At 45.1% G+C, this 18625-nt stretch overlaps 1 protein-coding gene across 5 annotated transcripts in view; it reads right to left on the reverse strand.

The window, feature by feature from the left end:
• Nucleotides 1–18625, reverse strand: part of cep112 (centrosomal protein 112) — a 242863-nt gene that overhangs the window by 80731 nt on the left and 143507 nt on the right. For all 5 annotated transcript variants that reach the window (XM_062452773.1, XM_062452779.1, XM_062452765.1 and 2 more), the window contains exons 19-20: nucleotides 14117–14299; nucleotides 6230–6460 (exon numbers count right to left, since the gene is read on the reverse strand). In XM_062452773.1, coding sequence (XP_062308757.1) covers nucleotides 6230–6460; nucleotides 14117–14299 — 414 coding nt within the window. The remainder of the gene's footprint in view (nucleotides 1–6229; nucleotides 6461–14116; nucleotides 14300–18625) is intronic.

Consider the following 18625-nt stretch of genomic DNA (forward strand, 5'->3'; position numbering starts at 1 on the left):
TGAAGGCGCTGAAAGGTGTCTTGGAAGAAATAGAAGAAGAAGATGCTTGAATAAAGATTCAAAGAACAATACTTTGAATGCTGAAGCAGCATTCCAACAATAGAACTAACAATAACAATAGGTTAGACCTTAAGGAACAGTGTGAAATACCCCAAAAACCGAGTCAATCACCCCTTTAAAGGCCCCGTCACACCATAACGTTCTGGTCGACGTTCTATGACGTTAAAGGAAACATTGATAATCGTCCATGGTCGCTGGTATAGCGCTGGTATAGCGCCAGAAGAGCGTTGTGTGGACGATGGTGACGCTGGTAATCGTCGGAGAACGCTGGTCCAAAAAAAAAGTTTTGAACATGCACAAAAGTTCTCATGGCAACCAGCGTTCTTCAACATTTAATTTTAAATGCTGGATAACGCTGAAGAACGTTTGTGGAACGTTTGACTAACGTTGCACACGTTTGGCTATCGTTAGTTCATGTATCACAGTCGTTACCCTAGCGTTACTTGGTTGTTATTCATCGTTTGCTTTGAAGTGAACAACTCACTCGCTAGTAGCAGAAGCCCCCCTCACACCCTTATGTCGTCTAGGCGGCATGATGTTTACTGTTCAGAACAACTGAATCCACTGATTTTCCAGTGTTTTATACCCGTTTGGTCATAAAACCCACACGCCAGCAAAACGTTACTCTGTCGTTATTCACACGTTAGTCACACGCTCAACACGCGCGTCTAACTTTGACTAATCGTTTGTCGCGCGTAGCAAAACGCTACTCTGTCGTTATTCACACGCCAGTGACACGTCGTCACACGCTAATAGTTTTCAGAGGTGTCTTACTTGGTCGCTGTTACACGCTCCTCATGCGTAAGTCCCTCGCTAGTTATGCGTCAGTCCCACCCTAGTCATGCGTTAGTCACACGCCAGATGTGTCCACCTCGCCCTAGAACGCTCGAAATTGAACGATTAGAACGTTCAGAGAACTTTGACCAGAAGGTTATGGTGTGACGGGGCCTTCAGAAACACAGCCCAGGCTTGTCTCCTCTTCGATTACTGCATCCGATAGAACAACAACTATCCGGTAATTTGGCAACACAAAAGCAACAGACTCAAAGAAAATGTATGACTTTATAATGGGTGGCGGGGAGCGGAAAGTCTTTTTTGCTCTCCAAGAGGGCGTGCCCCTTGGAACGTGACGTCACGTGAAAACTATGAATTGACTGTTCGCGAAACTCCTCCCTAGAACGGCCCTCGTCCAATCATACCTTAGCACCGCTACTAAGAGAAGAAGGTCCGACAACTTTGACATCTGAAGCAACATGGTGAAACGGTGTGCCTACGAGACGTGTCGATCTGACACAAGGTATCCTGACAGATTAGAGGGAGGCGTGGTTTTCTTTCCATTTCCAAAGCCCAAGACACAAGAGGAAAGGTGCCGGCGGTGGATTAAACAGTGTGGGAGACCCCACTCCCAACTTAATTTAGCGAACATCAACAAACACAAATACAGTATGTCTGCTCCAAGGTAAGTTAAGCTGCTAGCGAACGATATCTAAGATATGTTAGTTGAGAGAACATCCCCAAACAGTTATGGTTCATGTCATGGTATAGTAAATAAAAAATGAATTTATAACTATTAGTTGTATATTGCAATAATAATATATGGCTGTCACAAAATCCCACGGCACACCTGGACTTGCCTCATTGCACACCTGGACTTTAGAATCTAGATTGTCATCATCCTAGCTAGATAGCTATGCATGACTGGTCCAAAACATTGTGTTGGTTGTATTGAATTAAGAGGTTGTGGCGTTTTTCATTTTTCAACTGAGACCTATATGCTTTGGCTTCGATTTTTGTTGTTTCCCCTTCGTTGCTAATTTTAATATTTTGAATATATCCTTCCACTGCATATTGCAGTCCCTTCTGCCTGGATCTGGAGGATATCGCGAAGGTATTACTCCAAAAATCATCACTCACACTGACAGCTATAGCGCTTGTCCCCGTACTCGCCATGGCTTTTGGGTTGACAGTTCCGGGAATTGTGTCGGACGTAGCAACAGAAACTAAGGGGGCGGGGCCCTGGCGAACGGTCAGCGGTTGTTGCTGCGTTGCTAAATGATAGCAACTCACCAGGCCACTTTACCAACTCTCCACTCATTCTCCCCAGACCATGCATTTAATTGGCTTTGACGGCCATCAGGTCTTGGCAATTCCTCATTTGCCCTCTCACGTCTACTTGGTTCGAAATTATACGGCTGCGGGCCATCATAAATATTAGTAGTTCTTGCCACCTCTTCCTCATCCCAGTCAGTCGCCATAGTTCTAGTACTAGGCTGAGGCTACTCTCCTCCATGACTCCCCAACGTGACATCATCACCGAATTGCGCTACTATGCTAATGCTAACACCAAAAACTGGTCTTTAACACCATTTGGAGACACCATTTGGAGATATTTTAAATTATATACATATCTTGAATGCTTCATGTACCCATTAATCAACAGTGGTGTTTAACCAGCAATATGGCCTTTAAAGAGATGAAAGTACTTTACCATCAAGTGAGTATAGAAGTGTGTTCACGTACCAAACTTGGTAATGTGCCCCATATGTGAGAATACGACTAGATCATGACTGTGTGGGTGTGTAGGGATGCGTATTGATAAGATTTTAACGATTCCGACTCCTTATCAATTCCTGCTTATCGATTCGATTCCTTATCGATTCTCTTATCGATGTTCCCCTCTACAGCCAACTAGGTCTGTGCGTCCTGCGACCCCCCACACACACACTCGTTCTAAACAAATTTCTCAAACTGGCTTTGACTGGCTCTGAAATGAGCTAATACCTACCACCTCTAGGCCTCTTCAGGCCTCTGTTTTCAAAACAAAATCTAGTTGGAGATAGAAACTTTCAGTTTCCTTGTGTTCAAGCTTCTATTACTCAACACCAGTAGGACTTACAGGGGTCCTAACAACAGGGGAAATAACTTCAGTGTCACCTTTCAAAAGAGACCATTTACATGCATGTACTCCAAATGGTTCAACAACAGCTTTCAATGTACTTTGGGTATGTTGTTTAGGCGTTTTCAGGCACATTTAACAGGACTATTAAAAGGTTAAACAATTAAAATGCTAAGTTTAATAATGGATTAAAAATCGATATGCTCAGTTTAATAATGCGACACGCGAACGTTTGCTGATAACACACGCCGCCCCGATAACGTGAAATGATCAATAAGATCAATACTAATGGGAGACGAATGCCGGAGCTAAAATATATGCTTCAAACGACGGGACAGAACATAACTAGATCGACTACACACAATAAAGGCAAATTGCTTCACACAGTAACAAGTGGTTGTGATCACTTTTGAGCAGTTTAGCTCTACCTTAGATAGTTAGAGATGAAGTGCGAACGTTAGCTGCGCTGCTGCATGCATCGAACACATGACGTTCCAGTAACTTCATTCCATGCTGTGTGTTCAAATTCTTCTTCATATTTGTAGTATTTCCTCCCTTCGACGAAATAGACTTTTTACACGCGTTACAAGTGGCGTTGTTGTCATTTTGTAGTGTGAAATACAACCAAACTTTAGAACGCTTCTTCCTAGTTGCCATGTTTGCTGCAGTCTGTCTATTCGCGAACATTTATAGTTTATTCAGACAGACGTTCGCGTGTCCCATTATTAAACTGAGCATATCGATTTTTAATCCATTATTAAACTTACCATTTTAATTGTTTAACGGCACAGAGAATCGTTAACAGAATCGTTAAGGAATTTTGCTAACGATTCCAAGGAATCGATTCACTGGGAACCGGTTCTAAACAAGAACCGGTTCTCGATACCCATCCCTAGGTTGTGATCACTTTTGAGCAGTTTAGCTCTACCTTAGATAGCTAGAGATGAAGCGCGAACGTTAGCTGCGCTGCTGCATGCATCGAACACATGACGTTATAGTAACGTCATTCCATGCTGTGTGTTCAAATGCTTCTTCATATTTGTAGTATTTCCTCCCTTCGACGAAATAGACTTTTTACACGCGTTACAAGTGGCGTTGTTGTCATTTTGTCGTGTGAAATACAACCAAACTTTAGAATGCTTCTTCCTAGTTGCGATGTTTGCTGCAGTCTGTCTTCGCGCATGCGTGCGCAAACTTTTATAGTTTATTCAGACAGACGTTTGCGTGTCCCATTATTAAACTGAGCATATCGATTTTTAATCCATTATTAAACTTAGCATTTTAATTGTTTAACGGCACAGAGAATCGTTAACAGAATCGTTAAGGAATTTTGCTAACGATTCCAAGGAATCGATTCACTGGGAACCGGTTCTAAACAAGAACCGGTTCTCGATACCCATCCCTATGGGTGTGTGTACCTTTTTGTATAAAAAATGTGTGAGTTCAGGTTTGCGTGTCTAAGTGAGTGTCTGGCCTTTCCAGTAAGATAGTGGTCAACCCTGGTCACCTTGTTTACGTAAGCCTAGTGTTACCCAGAGTTCTTATTTGGGCTCTCTTTGCACACAAAGAATTCTGAACACAAGATAATTTTTATACAGGATAAAAGGTCTTCAACTTTTCTGATAGTGTCCTGTATGTAGTTGTGTGTATATGTGCTTCTGTGTATTTGTGTGTACATTAGTGTGTTTGTTTCAGTGTGAATGTATATTTGTGTGTAGGTACACATTTGTGTGTATTTGTCACTGTGTGTGTACACATTTGTGTGTGTGTATCAGTGTGTAGCATAGTATGTGTGTGTGTACCCTTTTGTAAATTTGTGCGTGTGTGTACATATTTCTGTGTATTTGTACATTTGTGTGTGTGTGTGTGTGTCACCTCAGAATCACCTTTGCCACACTTCCTCAAAGGCCAGACCTAGCACGCTCTTTCTAAGAAGCCCTAATTCTGTTTGCTTTGCTGCAACTTGAAGGCGGATGGAGAAAGCTGCAAAGGGAGAAGGTGGAGAGATGGAGGGGAGAGGAAATAAGAGACCCGGATAAGGCAGTGAGTGAAAGCCGAGAGTTGTGCTCAGTGGAGCCCAGAGACGGGGCATCTTTATCGGGCACATAGACAGCTTTACAGGCCCTCAGTGGATGAGGGAGATTGGAAGGGCTGGGACTGCTTACACATACACACACACACAGATAAACCTCAAAAGCTAGTCAGACACAGAAATTGCACCATTCCCCAGCTCAAACAGTATGGAACAATCTAAGTGCGTGATCTTATCTTCTCTGATATTCTGTTTCTCATTATTTTATTCCACCACCCAATCCTCCAACAGTCCCGCTTCCCCCCTTCCCTCTCCTCTCTCTCAAACACATACGTCTTTGATGAGAATCCATTCATGGATTTAATGGATTTTGCCTAGCTTTTTTTCAAGGAACTGGAAGACGTGTAAAAAAAAAAAGAAGAAAAGCCCAACTTTGGCCATCCCGGCTTCAAGAGTGAGAGGTCTGTAGAGGACAGCATTTCTGTCTGCATCAAAATAATAGTAAAATGTTTGCTTACAAAACAGTCCGAGTGGTCAATATGGATCTGAGACGACCGTCTGCAATTCAACATGAAAGGGTTCAACTGCTGTGGAACACCCAAACTTTTCAGTCCCTCCACCAAGAGTCAAACTTTAGCAGATGAGTAGAAAAGTAAGTGGTCTAACTTTCTGGAAAGTTAATTTGGAAAGCTAATTTCCAAATCAATTTATTGTTTCATCACCTTCCATATTGGGAAAAATTAAGGAATTATGCAACAAAGAAAAAGAAGAGCCTTTAAAAATATATATATTTTTACTGTGGTTACTGTTCAGTAATAAACTCCTACAGTAAGCTGTGTAGGGATCGGACCTATTTAACTTGCTACCTAACTCAAAATGGTGGATGTCTTTGAGGTTCTGTTTGAATGAATTCCTGAATTTCCAAGACAAAATTGAACTGGGCCTAACCACCTCCCGTAACGACCCAAAATGGCGCGTAGCTGCCTCGTAGTTCCGGAGCTAATTTGATGCAGCTGGCATGCAGAGCGGCTCAACAGACAGTCTCTTTGATGGGCCCCTGCTTGAGATTAGCATCCTGTACAAGAGAACCCCCAGCTGGGCCTTCCTTCAGTGCCTCCATATTAGCCTCAGAACGCAGGGACCTATGAGACAGTAGTCTGTCCTGCAGCCTGTCTGTCCTGCAGCCAAACCTTAAGCTGTAGAACTTCCAGATCCGGGACAACACCCCCCACCCCACTCACCTTCTCCTGGGCCAGCTCCCTCTCAGCCTGGTGGCTCCTCTCCAGGTCCAGGCGGAGGCGCTCCATCTCTGCCCGCAGCCTGCCCATCGAGGCCTCCTGGTCTTGGGCCGAGCGTTGGCGCTCCTCCTCCCTCAGCAGGCCCAGCTCCAGCAGCTGCTGCTTCCTCTGGGCGTGGGCCTGCTGCAGCTCCTCATGCAGGGCCGACACCTGGGCTTCCAGCTCCGAGATGGTCTGACGGTGGGAGGGAGGGTGGGAGGAGAGAAGACAGGAAGAAAGAGGACAGTGAGGAACACGGTGTGCATGTTTGTGCATAAGTAGTACTGTACACAAGTGTATGCGGCTGCGGTCATGGATGTGTTCCTCTATGGCTCTCTCGATCAAGATCATCTCCAACACTGAAACCTCTACTTTCAGCAGCTGCTTTTGAGGGACATCCAGGGATGGTCTGAGGGGAAAGTCCTGTTCAGACCGGGACAGAAAACACTCGGGCAGAGGAAAGGGGAATACCCTGCAACAGCAGCTGTCCCATCCTAATTCAGCTTACCCAGCCCAGTCAGCCCAGTCAGTCTGCCCAGCCTAGCCGAGTCAGTCCGTCCAGCCTTGCACAGTTAGTCAGGCAGGCCGGCAGGCAGGCAAGCCCACATCAAAGACTGGGAATTCCACTAAGGTCAGTCGGGCACATTTAATGAGAGAAATTAGCGCAAATTAAAGATCACTCCCTCAGTAGGAAAGCAGGCAGTGCTGCAGTGTCATATTTCCCTGGAAGACGGATGGAGGAGAAGAAACAGAGAGAGCAGAAGAAAGGGATGGAGAGTTGGAGGGATAGTATGGAAATTAGAAGAGAAGTATGTGGCTGAATAAGGAAGTCTGCAGCTTTGAAAAGTCTTTGCATTTGGATGTGACTTGTTTCTGTGTACTGTGTGAGTTTGTGTGGTTGTTCTTAGGTTAATGTACTGTATGTAATGTGAGATGTTTGTGTGTATGAGAGACTTGAGTGTCTGTGTGTGAGAGAGTGTGGGGGTTGCAAGGAGAGAGAGAAAGGGACAGTGCATGTGTGTGAGAAAGTGAGGGGGCAGCAGGGAGAGAGAGAGAGAGAGAGAGAGAGAGAGAGAGAGAGGGGGAGAGAGAGAGAGAGAGAGAGAGAGAGAGAGAGAGAGAGAGAGAGAGAGAGAGAGAGAGAGAGAGAGAGAGAGAGAGAGAGAGAGAGAATGTGTGTGAAAGACACACATATGCACTATATGAGAGAGAGAAAGGGAGAGAGAGTGTTTCTGAGAGAGTGTGTGTGAGAGAGTGGGGGCTGTAGAGATGGACCGACCCCTTCCTTGACCTCTGTTTTCTTTGAACTCCTCAGCCTTGACTTTGCCCAGAAGAGCTCTTTGATTTCACTGCCAGAGAACAGCAACATTACATAGCAGGAATGCTAATGACCAAAGAACACCCCTTTTAAAGAACCGTTAAGGGAATGTTCTTACCGGGCTATGAAGAAACTTTGCTGGAGTTGGTAAAAATGTCATTCTAAATTCTCAAAACATTCAAAATATTGTGTGTATATAGTGTCTCACCAGTTATGTGCTATGTACACTTTGAACACAATCTGAGAAAAACATACAATATGCCATTCCAACAACAGTAGTGATTAAAAGAAACTTTGACTGAAAGTGTTTCTGGGGTACAAATATAGTTAAATTACAAGTAATTGTCCCCATGAATAAAGTTAAGAGGGTCAAGAGTGGCCTATAATGTCCTCTTTTGACCCTGCTTCCCCTCCACAGAAACTCAAGACATCCCAGCCAAAACTCTCGTTAGAGTCACATGGCAATCAGACAGAAAGAGTCTGAAATTGTATAAATCTTTTTGCGGGCACTAGTGAAAATCACAGACTTCAAAGAAGCGTAAACATAGAGAGGTTGTGTGGTTGTGTCTCACACACAAACTGATATACACACACACAAGCACACACTCTACGTTAGGTTTCACCCCCGCACGCAAACATGTCAGACTCAGGCAACACCAGATGGACACGCGCGCGCACACACTCAAACAGTGCGTGCCAGGCGTGTTGGTCTCCATGACTTCAAGGGACAGGCATTATATCTCAGCTCAGAAGAGCCTTTAATGTATAATTCCCTGTTCAACTACATAGGGCTCCGTCTGATTCTGTTAATAACATCCTGAGTAATCTCCCCACCATGAGCCATTTGGACAGGGACAGGGCTCAGAGATGCAGGGGCAACAGAACTAAAAGAGCCAGACAGAAGGGGATAATTCAAATTGTAAATGTGTTTAATACATGACAGGTATGTGCAACCTCAGTCCAAACATAACTAATTGAACTATAAGATTAAGCATTAACTTAATGTTTAATCTAGCACATATTTATGGCAGAGAGAGAGCAGGAGACAGGGAGAAGAAAACCCAATTGTAAACTTGATACAAAATAATTATCCATCCAGCAGCTTTAGCTGTTATCACAGCAAAACAAAAGCGGAATTTATTTACTGCTATTTCCATTCACATCGAAATTGTGATGGTACACACACATCGTACCGCCTGGCAGCTCTGGCACACCATGATACTGAAACAACAAAGAGACATAGTGGTCATAGATCTCTCCATGTGCCAGCCTGAAAGCACATGAACATTATATCCTCCACCCTGACTTCAAATTAACCACGCCAACTTCAGATCCTCAAACGCTATTGAAGAAGGCAGGATCAAATCCACATATAGTAATCGTGCAAACACAAGCAAAGGGAGACACGCCAATGTGCCTGTTTTGGTGTCCTTCAATGATCACTTGTCTGAAATAAGATTAGCCTGATCTTGGGGACCTGTCAATCAGCAAATAACAATACACAGAGAGCGGAGACAGATGACGTGTTTGTGTCCAGCTTTCACTGAGACTGTCATCTCTATCTTCACTTTCCCTGCGTTAATCATGTACTTGGGAATAAAGATCTTTGGAAGTTTGACAGCATCATTATTCAGCCCGTCACAACGTTGGGGGAAGGATCCCAGAGAGTACAGGACCCTCTCCCATGCTGTTTGAAGTCCAGATGGTGCTTGTGTTTCTCAGAGAAGACATAATTTGTCGGGGCATGTTTAAATACAAAATGATTAGAAGTAAAAATTTGGTTTGGAGTAACTATACAAATAACTGGAAAGAATGACTTGACAATTCAACAAGACAATCAAATGTCTCTCTTGTAGTTGGAGACAAAGAGGCCCAAATGAATTTGTAATGTTGGTTATCGTTTTTTTCCTGTATATTTTTCTTCTGCTAAAACACAAAAAATGAAGAAAAGGAAAGCTTCAATATTCTCTAAATGCATGAGAAACCACAGCACTGTGACACATCACATCAAGTGAATCCATTCTTTCCACATCTCACGGCTTCCTCATAAAAGCTTCTTGAGATGGACGACACAATGTAGAACTAAGACGAGCTGGAAAGGTTCCTCACCAAACGGATGTTTCAATCTAATCTCGAGTGTTTCGTATGCTTGCAACATGGTGGCTGCCACACCACAACACATGCTGTGCTAGAGGGAGGGCTGGATGCCTGTCCTGGGGGAGGCTTCGTGTGGAACTGATCTAACCTCTTGGGTTGTTGGTGATCATGTAACAAGCCAACACAGGGCTAACTGCAAGCAAAGCCATTTGCTGCAGTGTCGTCTCTGGGGGATAGCCAACTAGTAGGTTTTTTTTCTTAATGATGCTTTCATCTTCAAAAAGGAATGGGAACCAGGAATAAAAAATAAAAAAGGGGGTGGGGGGGTTCAATGTTTTGTTGGGGGGGAAGAAACAGGCTTGTTCTGGTCCCAAAGACAAAGGATTCTGAAGTTAAATCCCTTAGTAGATTGGTGGCCAACTTCTGACCAGGCGTAACACAGCAAGGGGATTAATATTAATCCCTTTATTAGTGATATTACATCTTGCACCCATGTTGCCATGAAAACCTAGACGATGAGTGAAACCACAAATCTTCATTCAACTGCCTTGACGAACATGAATTGTCAATTGACAATGAGAGTCTATGACCCACAGATGTGTGTTCCAAGTCTTCATTAAAGGTGACATGGCATGAAAACTTCACTTTAGGAGGTTATTTAACATTAATATGAGTTCCCCTAGCCTGCCTTTGGTCCCCCAGTGGCTAGAATTTTCGATCGGTGTAAACCAAGCCCTGGGTGTTCTTCTCCGCCTTTCAGAAAATGAAAGCTCAATTGCTCTGTTTGAAAATCTCCTCTTTGTTACGTCACAAGGAGGAAGGTTACCTCCCCTCTCTCTGCTTTGCCCGCCCAGAGAATCTGGCCCGCCCATAAGAAACTGAGCTACGACCGTGCAAGTGTTTTTATCCTAGAGAGACATCATGGCTTGCAAACGAACGAAGCATTACATTTGATCAGTTTGGATGTACAAAGGAAAACAAAAATCTTTTTACAGTTCCTTCATCCGAGCCTCTGAAGACCCAGTATCTTAATTTTATTTTCTCTGGAAATGCGCCTACACAACTTCTGTTGTAGGCGCATTTGTTTTGTATGTCTGCGCCAAACACTTCAGCCACGACTGTTTCCTCAACTTGAGCTAATACAAAACTGGCCTGGCTGAAATTAAATTCTGGATCAGTACTAACTCTCCTTCGTCCAGCTACTAACCTCGGACAAGTAAGTTAATTAACGCTATATCATTTTGTAGCTTTACTGTATATGGTTACCTAGCTTGCTACCCTTAGAATGTGGCCGTAACATTAGCTCTGCAGCTAACAGCTGAGTTACTGTCGCTAATGGAAAGGTAGATAGCATCAAGTATGTGTGTGAATACACATGCTGTAACGTGAGTGTTGTACACGTCTTTGTTATTTGGATAACCGTTCTGCTGTTGGTGTTATGGCGCGCGCGATATCCGCCTTTCCCCACATTGAAATGACTGAGTGTGTACCTCTGCAAACCAGGGTTATCAGATGAGAATGGGAAAATTCGAGGCATCTTACAGCAACGGGGCTACAGCCATTGCGATACATCCATTGTAAACATCAGCGCATGGTGCCGCCCCTACGCTCCTCATTAGCATTTAAAGCTACAGACACCAAAACAGCGCGTTCTGAGGAAAGCTCCTTGTGGGACTGCTAGTAGTGGCTGTAATTCTGCACCAAGGCTGAATTTCGGGAAAGAGACTTCTGATACAGTATTGGGGGACTAAGGCCTATATAAAACAGGCCAAAAAGGCCAAAAACAGCATGTCATGTCTCCTTTAAAGCCTAGTCACACAGTTGGTCAAGAACAGAGGCTTCTGGACAACAACAGACCCTGGTGAGATGAAGATGAAGACTGCTGTGTTCCTCCACCCTACAACAGCGTCACGCCTCACTGGCCTTCCTCCCCAAACATAAGGGAAGGGCCAGGAATGCTATTTATTAGCATCCCCTGCCACATGAAGGAGATAGCCTCCCATTACTCATCCTCAGAACGTGTGACTGGCATCCGCTCTCTCCTTTAACAGCCTTCCACAATCCAGCGAGAGAGGGCGGGAAGAAGCCCCATCCTTCCAAGGATTCCAGGAAGAGAGCAGACGGAGAGAAGGGCTGAATCTAATCTATGGCACAGACATCCATGACTGTCCCCTTTTCAACAGCTCTGATTGTCTGTCTAGCACAATAAGAGAGAGAGGAATTTGATGTGAGCTGTAAATGTAGTGGATACATTTTTTTTGTTGAGCCATTCGTGATTGTTGAGCACATCATTAAAACACTCAGATTATACTCTATCCTTCTTAATCTTTCAACGTCTTTTGAGGCTCCTTTTTCCATCGTCGGGAAAAGACGCACAACTGTGGGGTGTGAATTAGCAGTCTGTTTTTGGTTGCAGGTCCAATACAGAGTTTTCATAACGCTAACAGCTTTGGTGATGCAAAACTATTCTATAATAAGTGACTTGATACTTGATATGGAAAAAAACTAATCTTTAATACATATGGGCCGTTAGTGCTTTGCATCCATTTAAAGTCCTCGAAGACTCCAACTACGTTTGACATCTTTCCCTGGCCTGAGTGAAAAAACCTGGAAACACTCCGCCTTGCCTCCTGAATATTTGACATTGGCCTGGCGTATGACAGAACGTGAGGAATAGTAGATCCAACATCGGAGTCAGTTTGTTTTCCTTCCAAGGTCTGCTGTTCGACAAGTGCCTCATCATTTAGACATGAATGACACTGCCTGTCATCAAACAAAAGGTCTTATCTGACGGCATCTCAAATAAAAAATCAAACCCAAAATCACACAAGCTGGCAGGTCTCCGAGTCTCTGTGATTGACAACTCTCAAAATCCTGCAAAGGAGACAAAAGGGTAAAATAAAAAAATTCCCCTGTAACCTTTACATGCCATATTTTGTACGCGGGTGGGCTTGTTAGGCTTGATGGTCCCATAATTGAGTCGTTGTAGACAAGAGAAGCCAACTAACATGGCATGGATGTTTCTCTTCCTGGTCCAGTGTCTGTGTGTGAAAAATGTGAGCATCATGGTGCTCCTTCTCACTGAAGCCCACTGGAGGCCATTCAGAGCTCAGACCTGCTCAAATAAAACAATACACATTTTTTTCTGATATCTATTTGATAGCTTGATCGTTAATTAAATCATTGTTTTTGCCATGTTCTATAGCAATACAAATTAGAGTGGTGTATCTAATTTATAAAACGCAAAACACTCAAAGGCGAGAAATGTTTCCAAGTAACTGAACAATAGCACTATAACTTCTTGAGATGATAGTGAATACATAATGACACAACAGAAGCTGGTTCTCCGTAAATGTCCACGTAAATAGTGTATTCTTGCACAGTTGCACCCCCAGCACCATCTGTGTCCACCAAGGCCAGGAGTCCCACATGGTTCCTCTCCCAAAAATGTCCCAAGAATTGCAGCATCTGCCCTGCTGGACCCCCATCTCCAGCCAGGAGCCAGTGAACAAGCCTCTCCATGCTGACAACCTCCATTTCATCAGGGATCTTGAGAAGTCAAAAACATCCACGGTTAGGGGTTAACTCTGGCAAATGGCTTCCCACAGAGCTCCATGCAAGCCCAGGCTGGAGGGGAGATAGGAAGAGGGGTGTGAGGCTGGGGCTGCAGACCAACCAGCCGTTGGACAACTCATTGGATGCTTGAATGGTGTTATGCCTGGGGACTCCCATCAGTGTCATCCATATGTCATATCCTCTTTGCGGTAGATAGAGCTGTAATGAGAGGATGACTTGCACTTCACGGGAGGGGAGAGGCTACCTGCAGGGAGGGAAGAATGCCGGGCAAAGACGCTCTTTTGTGGGGCTACGGGGCGCTCAGCGCTGCCGCAGCCGAAACAAACGAAGCTTGGGCCAAGGAATGGGAACAGAAAAAAATATACAGCCCAGGGTTTAGGAATCAAAAGGCCGACGCAGTGGCAAGATATTTCTTCTCCTTCATCGGGCTACCTGGAGTTTCTGTGTTTTAAGTATTTTTTTACTTCCGTGGCAAACCCCGAACAGGGAAAACCCCAGAATTACATTACAAGTAAGCCCCTGGTGATATTTATTTAGTTTAATACACATTTGAACTTTTTCCTATCATTCTTCCGCTTTCCAAAACAGTTTCGCAAAAATAACATTGAAATCTTTAAAAAAAATATAAAACCCTAACTAACACTTGCCTACGAAAAAACACACACGGCACAATCTCCACCTCCCTGCAGGTAAAAAACTATTTCCCAACAGCGTTTTTATTCTCTTTTTCTTTATTTACATATCCCGGAGAAAAACTCAGGGATATGTTTACTCTACGGAACAAAACTATGTCCGTGGGATGTCTGTGTGAGCGGTGTGTGTGCGAATAGTGTGTGTGCGGATCAGAGGAGACCCCCTACCTGGGCATCGCGTTGCCTCCACTCCTGGGTGTGCTGCTGGTGCTGGAGCAGGGTGGCCCTTGCCTGCCTCTCTAGGCTGCCCACTTCCCGCTGGCGCTCCTGGACCAGGCTGTCCTTCTCAGCGCTGTGCTGCTGTTGCAGCCGGGTCCTCTCCTGCTCCTGCTGCACGCGCTGCTCGCACATCTGATTGGACAAGCGGTACAGGAGAGACCCCCATCATCAGCCAACGCACGCCCAGAACCAGCCGTTGTCATGACAACTTGTCCATCCATCCATCCTTCCATCCACCCCCTCACATCCTGTCCACCACAGCGCCCGCACGCCTCAACGGGACAGGCGGGCAGGGCAGCAGAATTGTTTCTTTTTAACAGAAGTTTGGGCTGTTGCCTCGCAATGTGACAGGACGACAGAGCACCACGTGATCCTATTTTACCTCACGCTGTTTTCACCCCCACCCTTTGTGCTAATCTTCTAGCCCGGCCCACATCTCTTTACGTTGCTTCCTTCTTCTCTACATATCAGTTCCTCTCACCCCTCTGCGGCTGGCGTTTGAAAGAGCAGCTAGCTTGGACCATCTACATGGGCTAAAAGGGGGTTAGCCATCTGGTTTATGGAGGCAAACCCTCGCCCCATGCTATGCGCCTGACAGCATGGGAAAATCGTCTTAGGGCAAAGCCTGTGATCCTTATACAACAACACAGAAAAAAAATATAGAAGGAAAAGAGCTCAAAGTTTGGAGAGAAGTTGAGGTAAAATCTTCTAAGATTTTAGAAAGAAGCGTTCTACCTGTCGTCCTAACGTTGTAGTCAAACTGAAGAAAAATCTAAAAATCTGAGGATTATTTGAAAAAAAATAATAATCCAGAAAATCATACCAGTGCAATCTGACACTGTTGGGATTTAACTCAACGGGAGGTCGATCTGTTTCCCAGCGATTATCATTACCTCTAGCTCTCTATTGATAATGAAAACATTAGCATTTTTTTGTGACAAGCTAAATGACAGGAATGCTATCCAATAAATGGCACTGCTTGGTGGAATTACAATCAAAACAATGAAGGGAAAAAATTTGAGACAAATATATCCCCAAAACACATCTTTAAAAGAATAATCAGTCTGTCAACTGAAGCCAAGCTATTTTTGCATTTGAGGCATGCATACACACACTGGCTGTAAGGGTGTAAAGCCTAGCTAGCCTCACTCTGGGGTCTGAGACGAGTCACCTGCTGTGAGGTGAGCCTAAAGCGACCTGTTTTCCCAGGCTTCGTTCCCACTCCCTCATGCAGAGCAGACCAGTGACCCCCATCCCTGTCCCGCCGAGTCTCCCTGGCAGGGCCCTGAATGGCCAGCCGGGGCCCCGATTCCCCTTATGGCTTTGAAGCTAATCCCTGCCCACATTGTGCTGGATGGCACCCTACCTGGGCTTCCAGAGACAGACAGAGTGAGCCACTATAAAGCCCAGCTCTGATCCCAGCCTCAACTCCAGCCTTCCCTAGTCATAGCTCCAGCCCTACAGCATCTAGCCCCAGCCCTAGTTCTAGCTCCAATCCCAGCCTCAACTTCAGCCTTCCCCAGCCATAGCTCCAGTCCCAGATCCAGCCCTACAACATCTAGCCCCAGTCATACATCTATAGTCCCAGCTCCAGTCCTAGCTGTAGCCGACATCTATGCTATTCAGAGCAGGTGATGAATGGCAGGAAGCCGGATTCCCTCGCCAAAAGACAGAGACGGTCACAATAGACACTAGTGTTAGCTAAACAAGACTGTTCTCCTTCAGTGAAGAATGAACAAATATATAGTACATTCTAATTCTCTCTTCATTTTAGCTACAAACAGACACTCTTTTCATCAAGAGAGCATGCTAAGATGTGCAGCAACACGTGTGGTATACAGTATTTCACAACAGTATGCCCACTGGCAACATAATCAAATCAGAATAAGTATGTTTCAAAATTTCACAAACATCCGACAACAGGAGGAGGATGGGTACTGGCTGTCTTAAAAGGCCCGGCCACAGGAGTGGTGGAGGAGGGTTTAGGGACACATCCAAGATGGCGCCGATGAAGGCTGCCTCGGTCGTTAGCTGCGCTCTTTTTTGTCTCGTCTTGTCTGTTAATTCAGTGTTCTGCCAAGATTTCCGGGGTTCTCTAACAAGAGAAGTACTTCTAAACATCAGTTCCCACTTTTCTGCTTCCTGCGGCAGAATTAGTGGGAATTATAGTCAAAGCCACCCTTGGCTTTGTCCTAGCAGCGAAGCGTCGTAAGACAGGCAAACGAGCCGGTGCACTGGTGCGACTCCATCAGTGGGGGGCACGCACAGCGTTACCGGGGATATTTCTCTCCAACGTGCGTTCACTGAGCAACAAACTGGATGAACTTCAGCTACTGGTGTGGAAAAACAGAGACTTTCATTCATCTTACGTTTTGTGCTTTACGGAGACATGGCTGAGTGAACTGATCCCAGACTCTGTGCTACAGCTAGCAGGTTTCAAACTGCTGAGAGCGGATCGTGACCCTGTGCTTTCTGGCAAAACGAAAGGCGGTGGTATTTGTTTTTACATTAACAGTGGCTGGTGTGAAGATGTGACAGTGATTCTGCAGCACTGTTCTCCTGATCTGGAATCATTTTTTATTAACTGTAGATCTTTTTACTCGCCACGTGAGTTTGCATCATTCATTCTGGTTGGCGTCTACATGCCTCCGCAGGCTAGCATCAAGGAGGCTCAACGTGTCCTCGCCAGACAGATACTGAGTGTGGAGCATGAAAATCCGGATTCCTTGGTTATTGTGCTAGGCGACTTTAACAAAGGCAATCTCACTCAAGAACTCCCAAAATATAGACAATTCATCAAATGCCCTACCAGAGAAGGAAACACCTTGGATCACTGCTACTCTACAATCAGCAAAGCATACCATGCGGTCCCCCGAGCAGCACTGGGTCACTCTGACCACGCCATGGTCCACCTGATTCCTGCATACAGGCAGAAGCTAAAGCGCTGTAAGCCTGCTGTGAGGACATCAAAACAGTGGACCAGTGTAGCTATGGAGGATCTGCGGGCGTGCTTGGACTGCACTGACTGGGACATGTTCACGACTGCTACCAATAGTTTGGATGAGCTCACAGAGGCTGTGACATCATACATCAGCTTCTGTGAGGACTGCTGTATACCAACACGCACCAGGGTGAGCTAAAACAATGACAAACCCTGGTTTACAGCTAAACTCAGAAGGTTGAGGTCAGAGAAAGAGGCCGCGTTTAGGAGTGGGGACAGAGACAGTTTCAAGGAATCGAAGAACAGGTTTAGAAAGGCGGTGAGGGAGGCTAAACGACTGTACTTGGAGAGACTACAACACCAATTCTCTGCAAACGACTCTGCTTCTGTCTGGAGAGGGCTAAGGCAGATTACCCACTTCAAGCCCAGAGCCCCCCTGTATTTTTATATTGAACATTATTACTGCAACTTTATATTACTTTATATTTTATTGTATAGTTTATTTTAATTCTAATTCCACTTAGTATTGCTAGTTATGTACCCTTAGTATAGTTAGTCCTCATATTTAAATTTTTGATTCCTATATGTTTAATGCTTGCACCTTCCTGCCAAAGCAAATTCCTTGTCTGTGCAAACTTTCATGGCGAATAAAACCCATTCTGATATAAACTTACTGACAGTTACTACACAGCACAGCATGGTTCCTGTCACTCTGTGTGTGTCGGTGTGTCGTTACAGTGAAGGGGGGACGCATTGATGCTGAATAAAGAGGAAAGAGAAAGGGAAGGGGTAGGAGAAGAGAGGGGGGATGACCCCTATCTAGTCACAGCAGGGGAGGATGGTGAGAGGGTGAGGAGGAAGGGAGGAGGGAACTTCGATTCCTCACAATGGGCCACAAATACACAGGACTTGTGCGTGTATGTGCGCGTGTCAGTGCGTGTGCTAAACTATTTGTGCTGCTGTTTCCTTACATCTAAGATGTGAGCTGGATTAGGGCTTCCTCAGGGGTGCAGGGTCATGACCTGGACAACGGCAGTCTTACGACTTTCCTACGTCAGTTCAATGTCAAGGAGAAGTGCTTTGAGGTGCCGGCGTGATGTCCTAGCGGTCTGGAGGGTCCGGGGGAAACAGCGAGTCCACACACAGACCCTCTTTAAAAGTCTCTCTGAAGCCAACCCCTGTGGAATGCTGCTTTGTGACTGGCTGAATGGACAAACTTGACCCCCAGGCCCAGAGAAATCAATCTCTCTGACACACATCCGTCGCCCCCACCACCCCCTCACACACACACACACACTTTTAGACACTCAAGCACACACACACCAGTAGTCTCTTTATCTCTAAAACCCACGTCACTGACACGCACCATGATGTGTTACAACAGGACAGATAGACGTTTTATCACTGAGACAAAGACTGCTAAGTGCTTGACGCGAAACCTTCACAGCCTGTTTCAACTGTCAATTGGGTTTTCATTGTTGTCATTCTATTGTGGGAGTTTACCAGCGACCTTAGAA

This window comes from Osmerus eperlanus, chromosome 2 (assembly GCF_963692335.1).
Source record: "Osmerus eperlanus chromosome 2, fOsmEpe2.1, whole genome shotgun sequence".
In the NCBI taxonomy this organism is placed as follows: Eukaryota; Metazoa; Chordata; class Actinopteri; order Osmeriformes; family Osmeridae; genus Osmerus; species Osmerus eperlanus.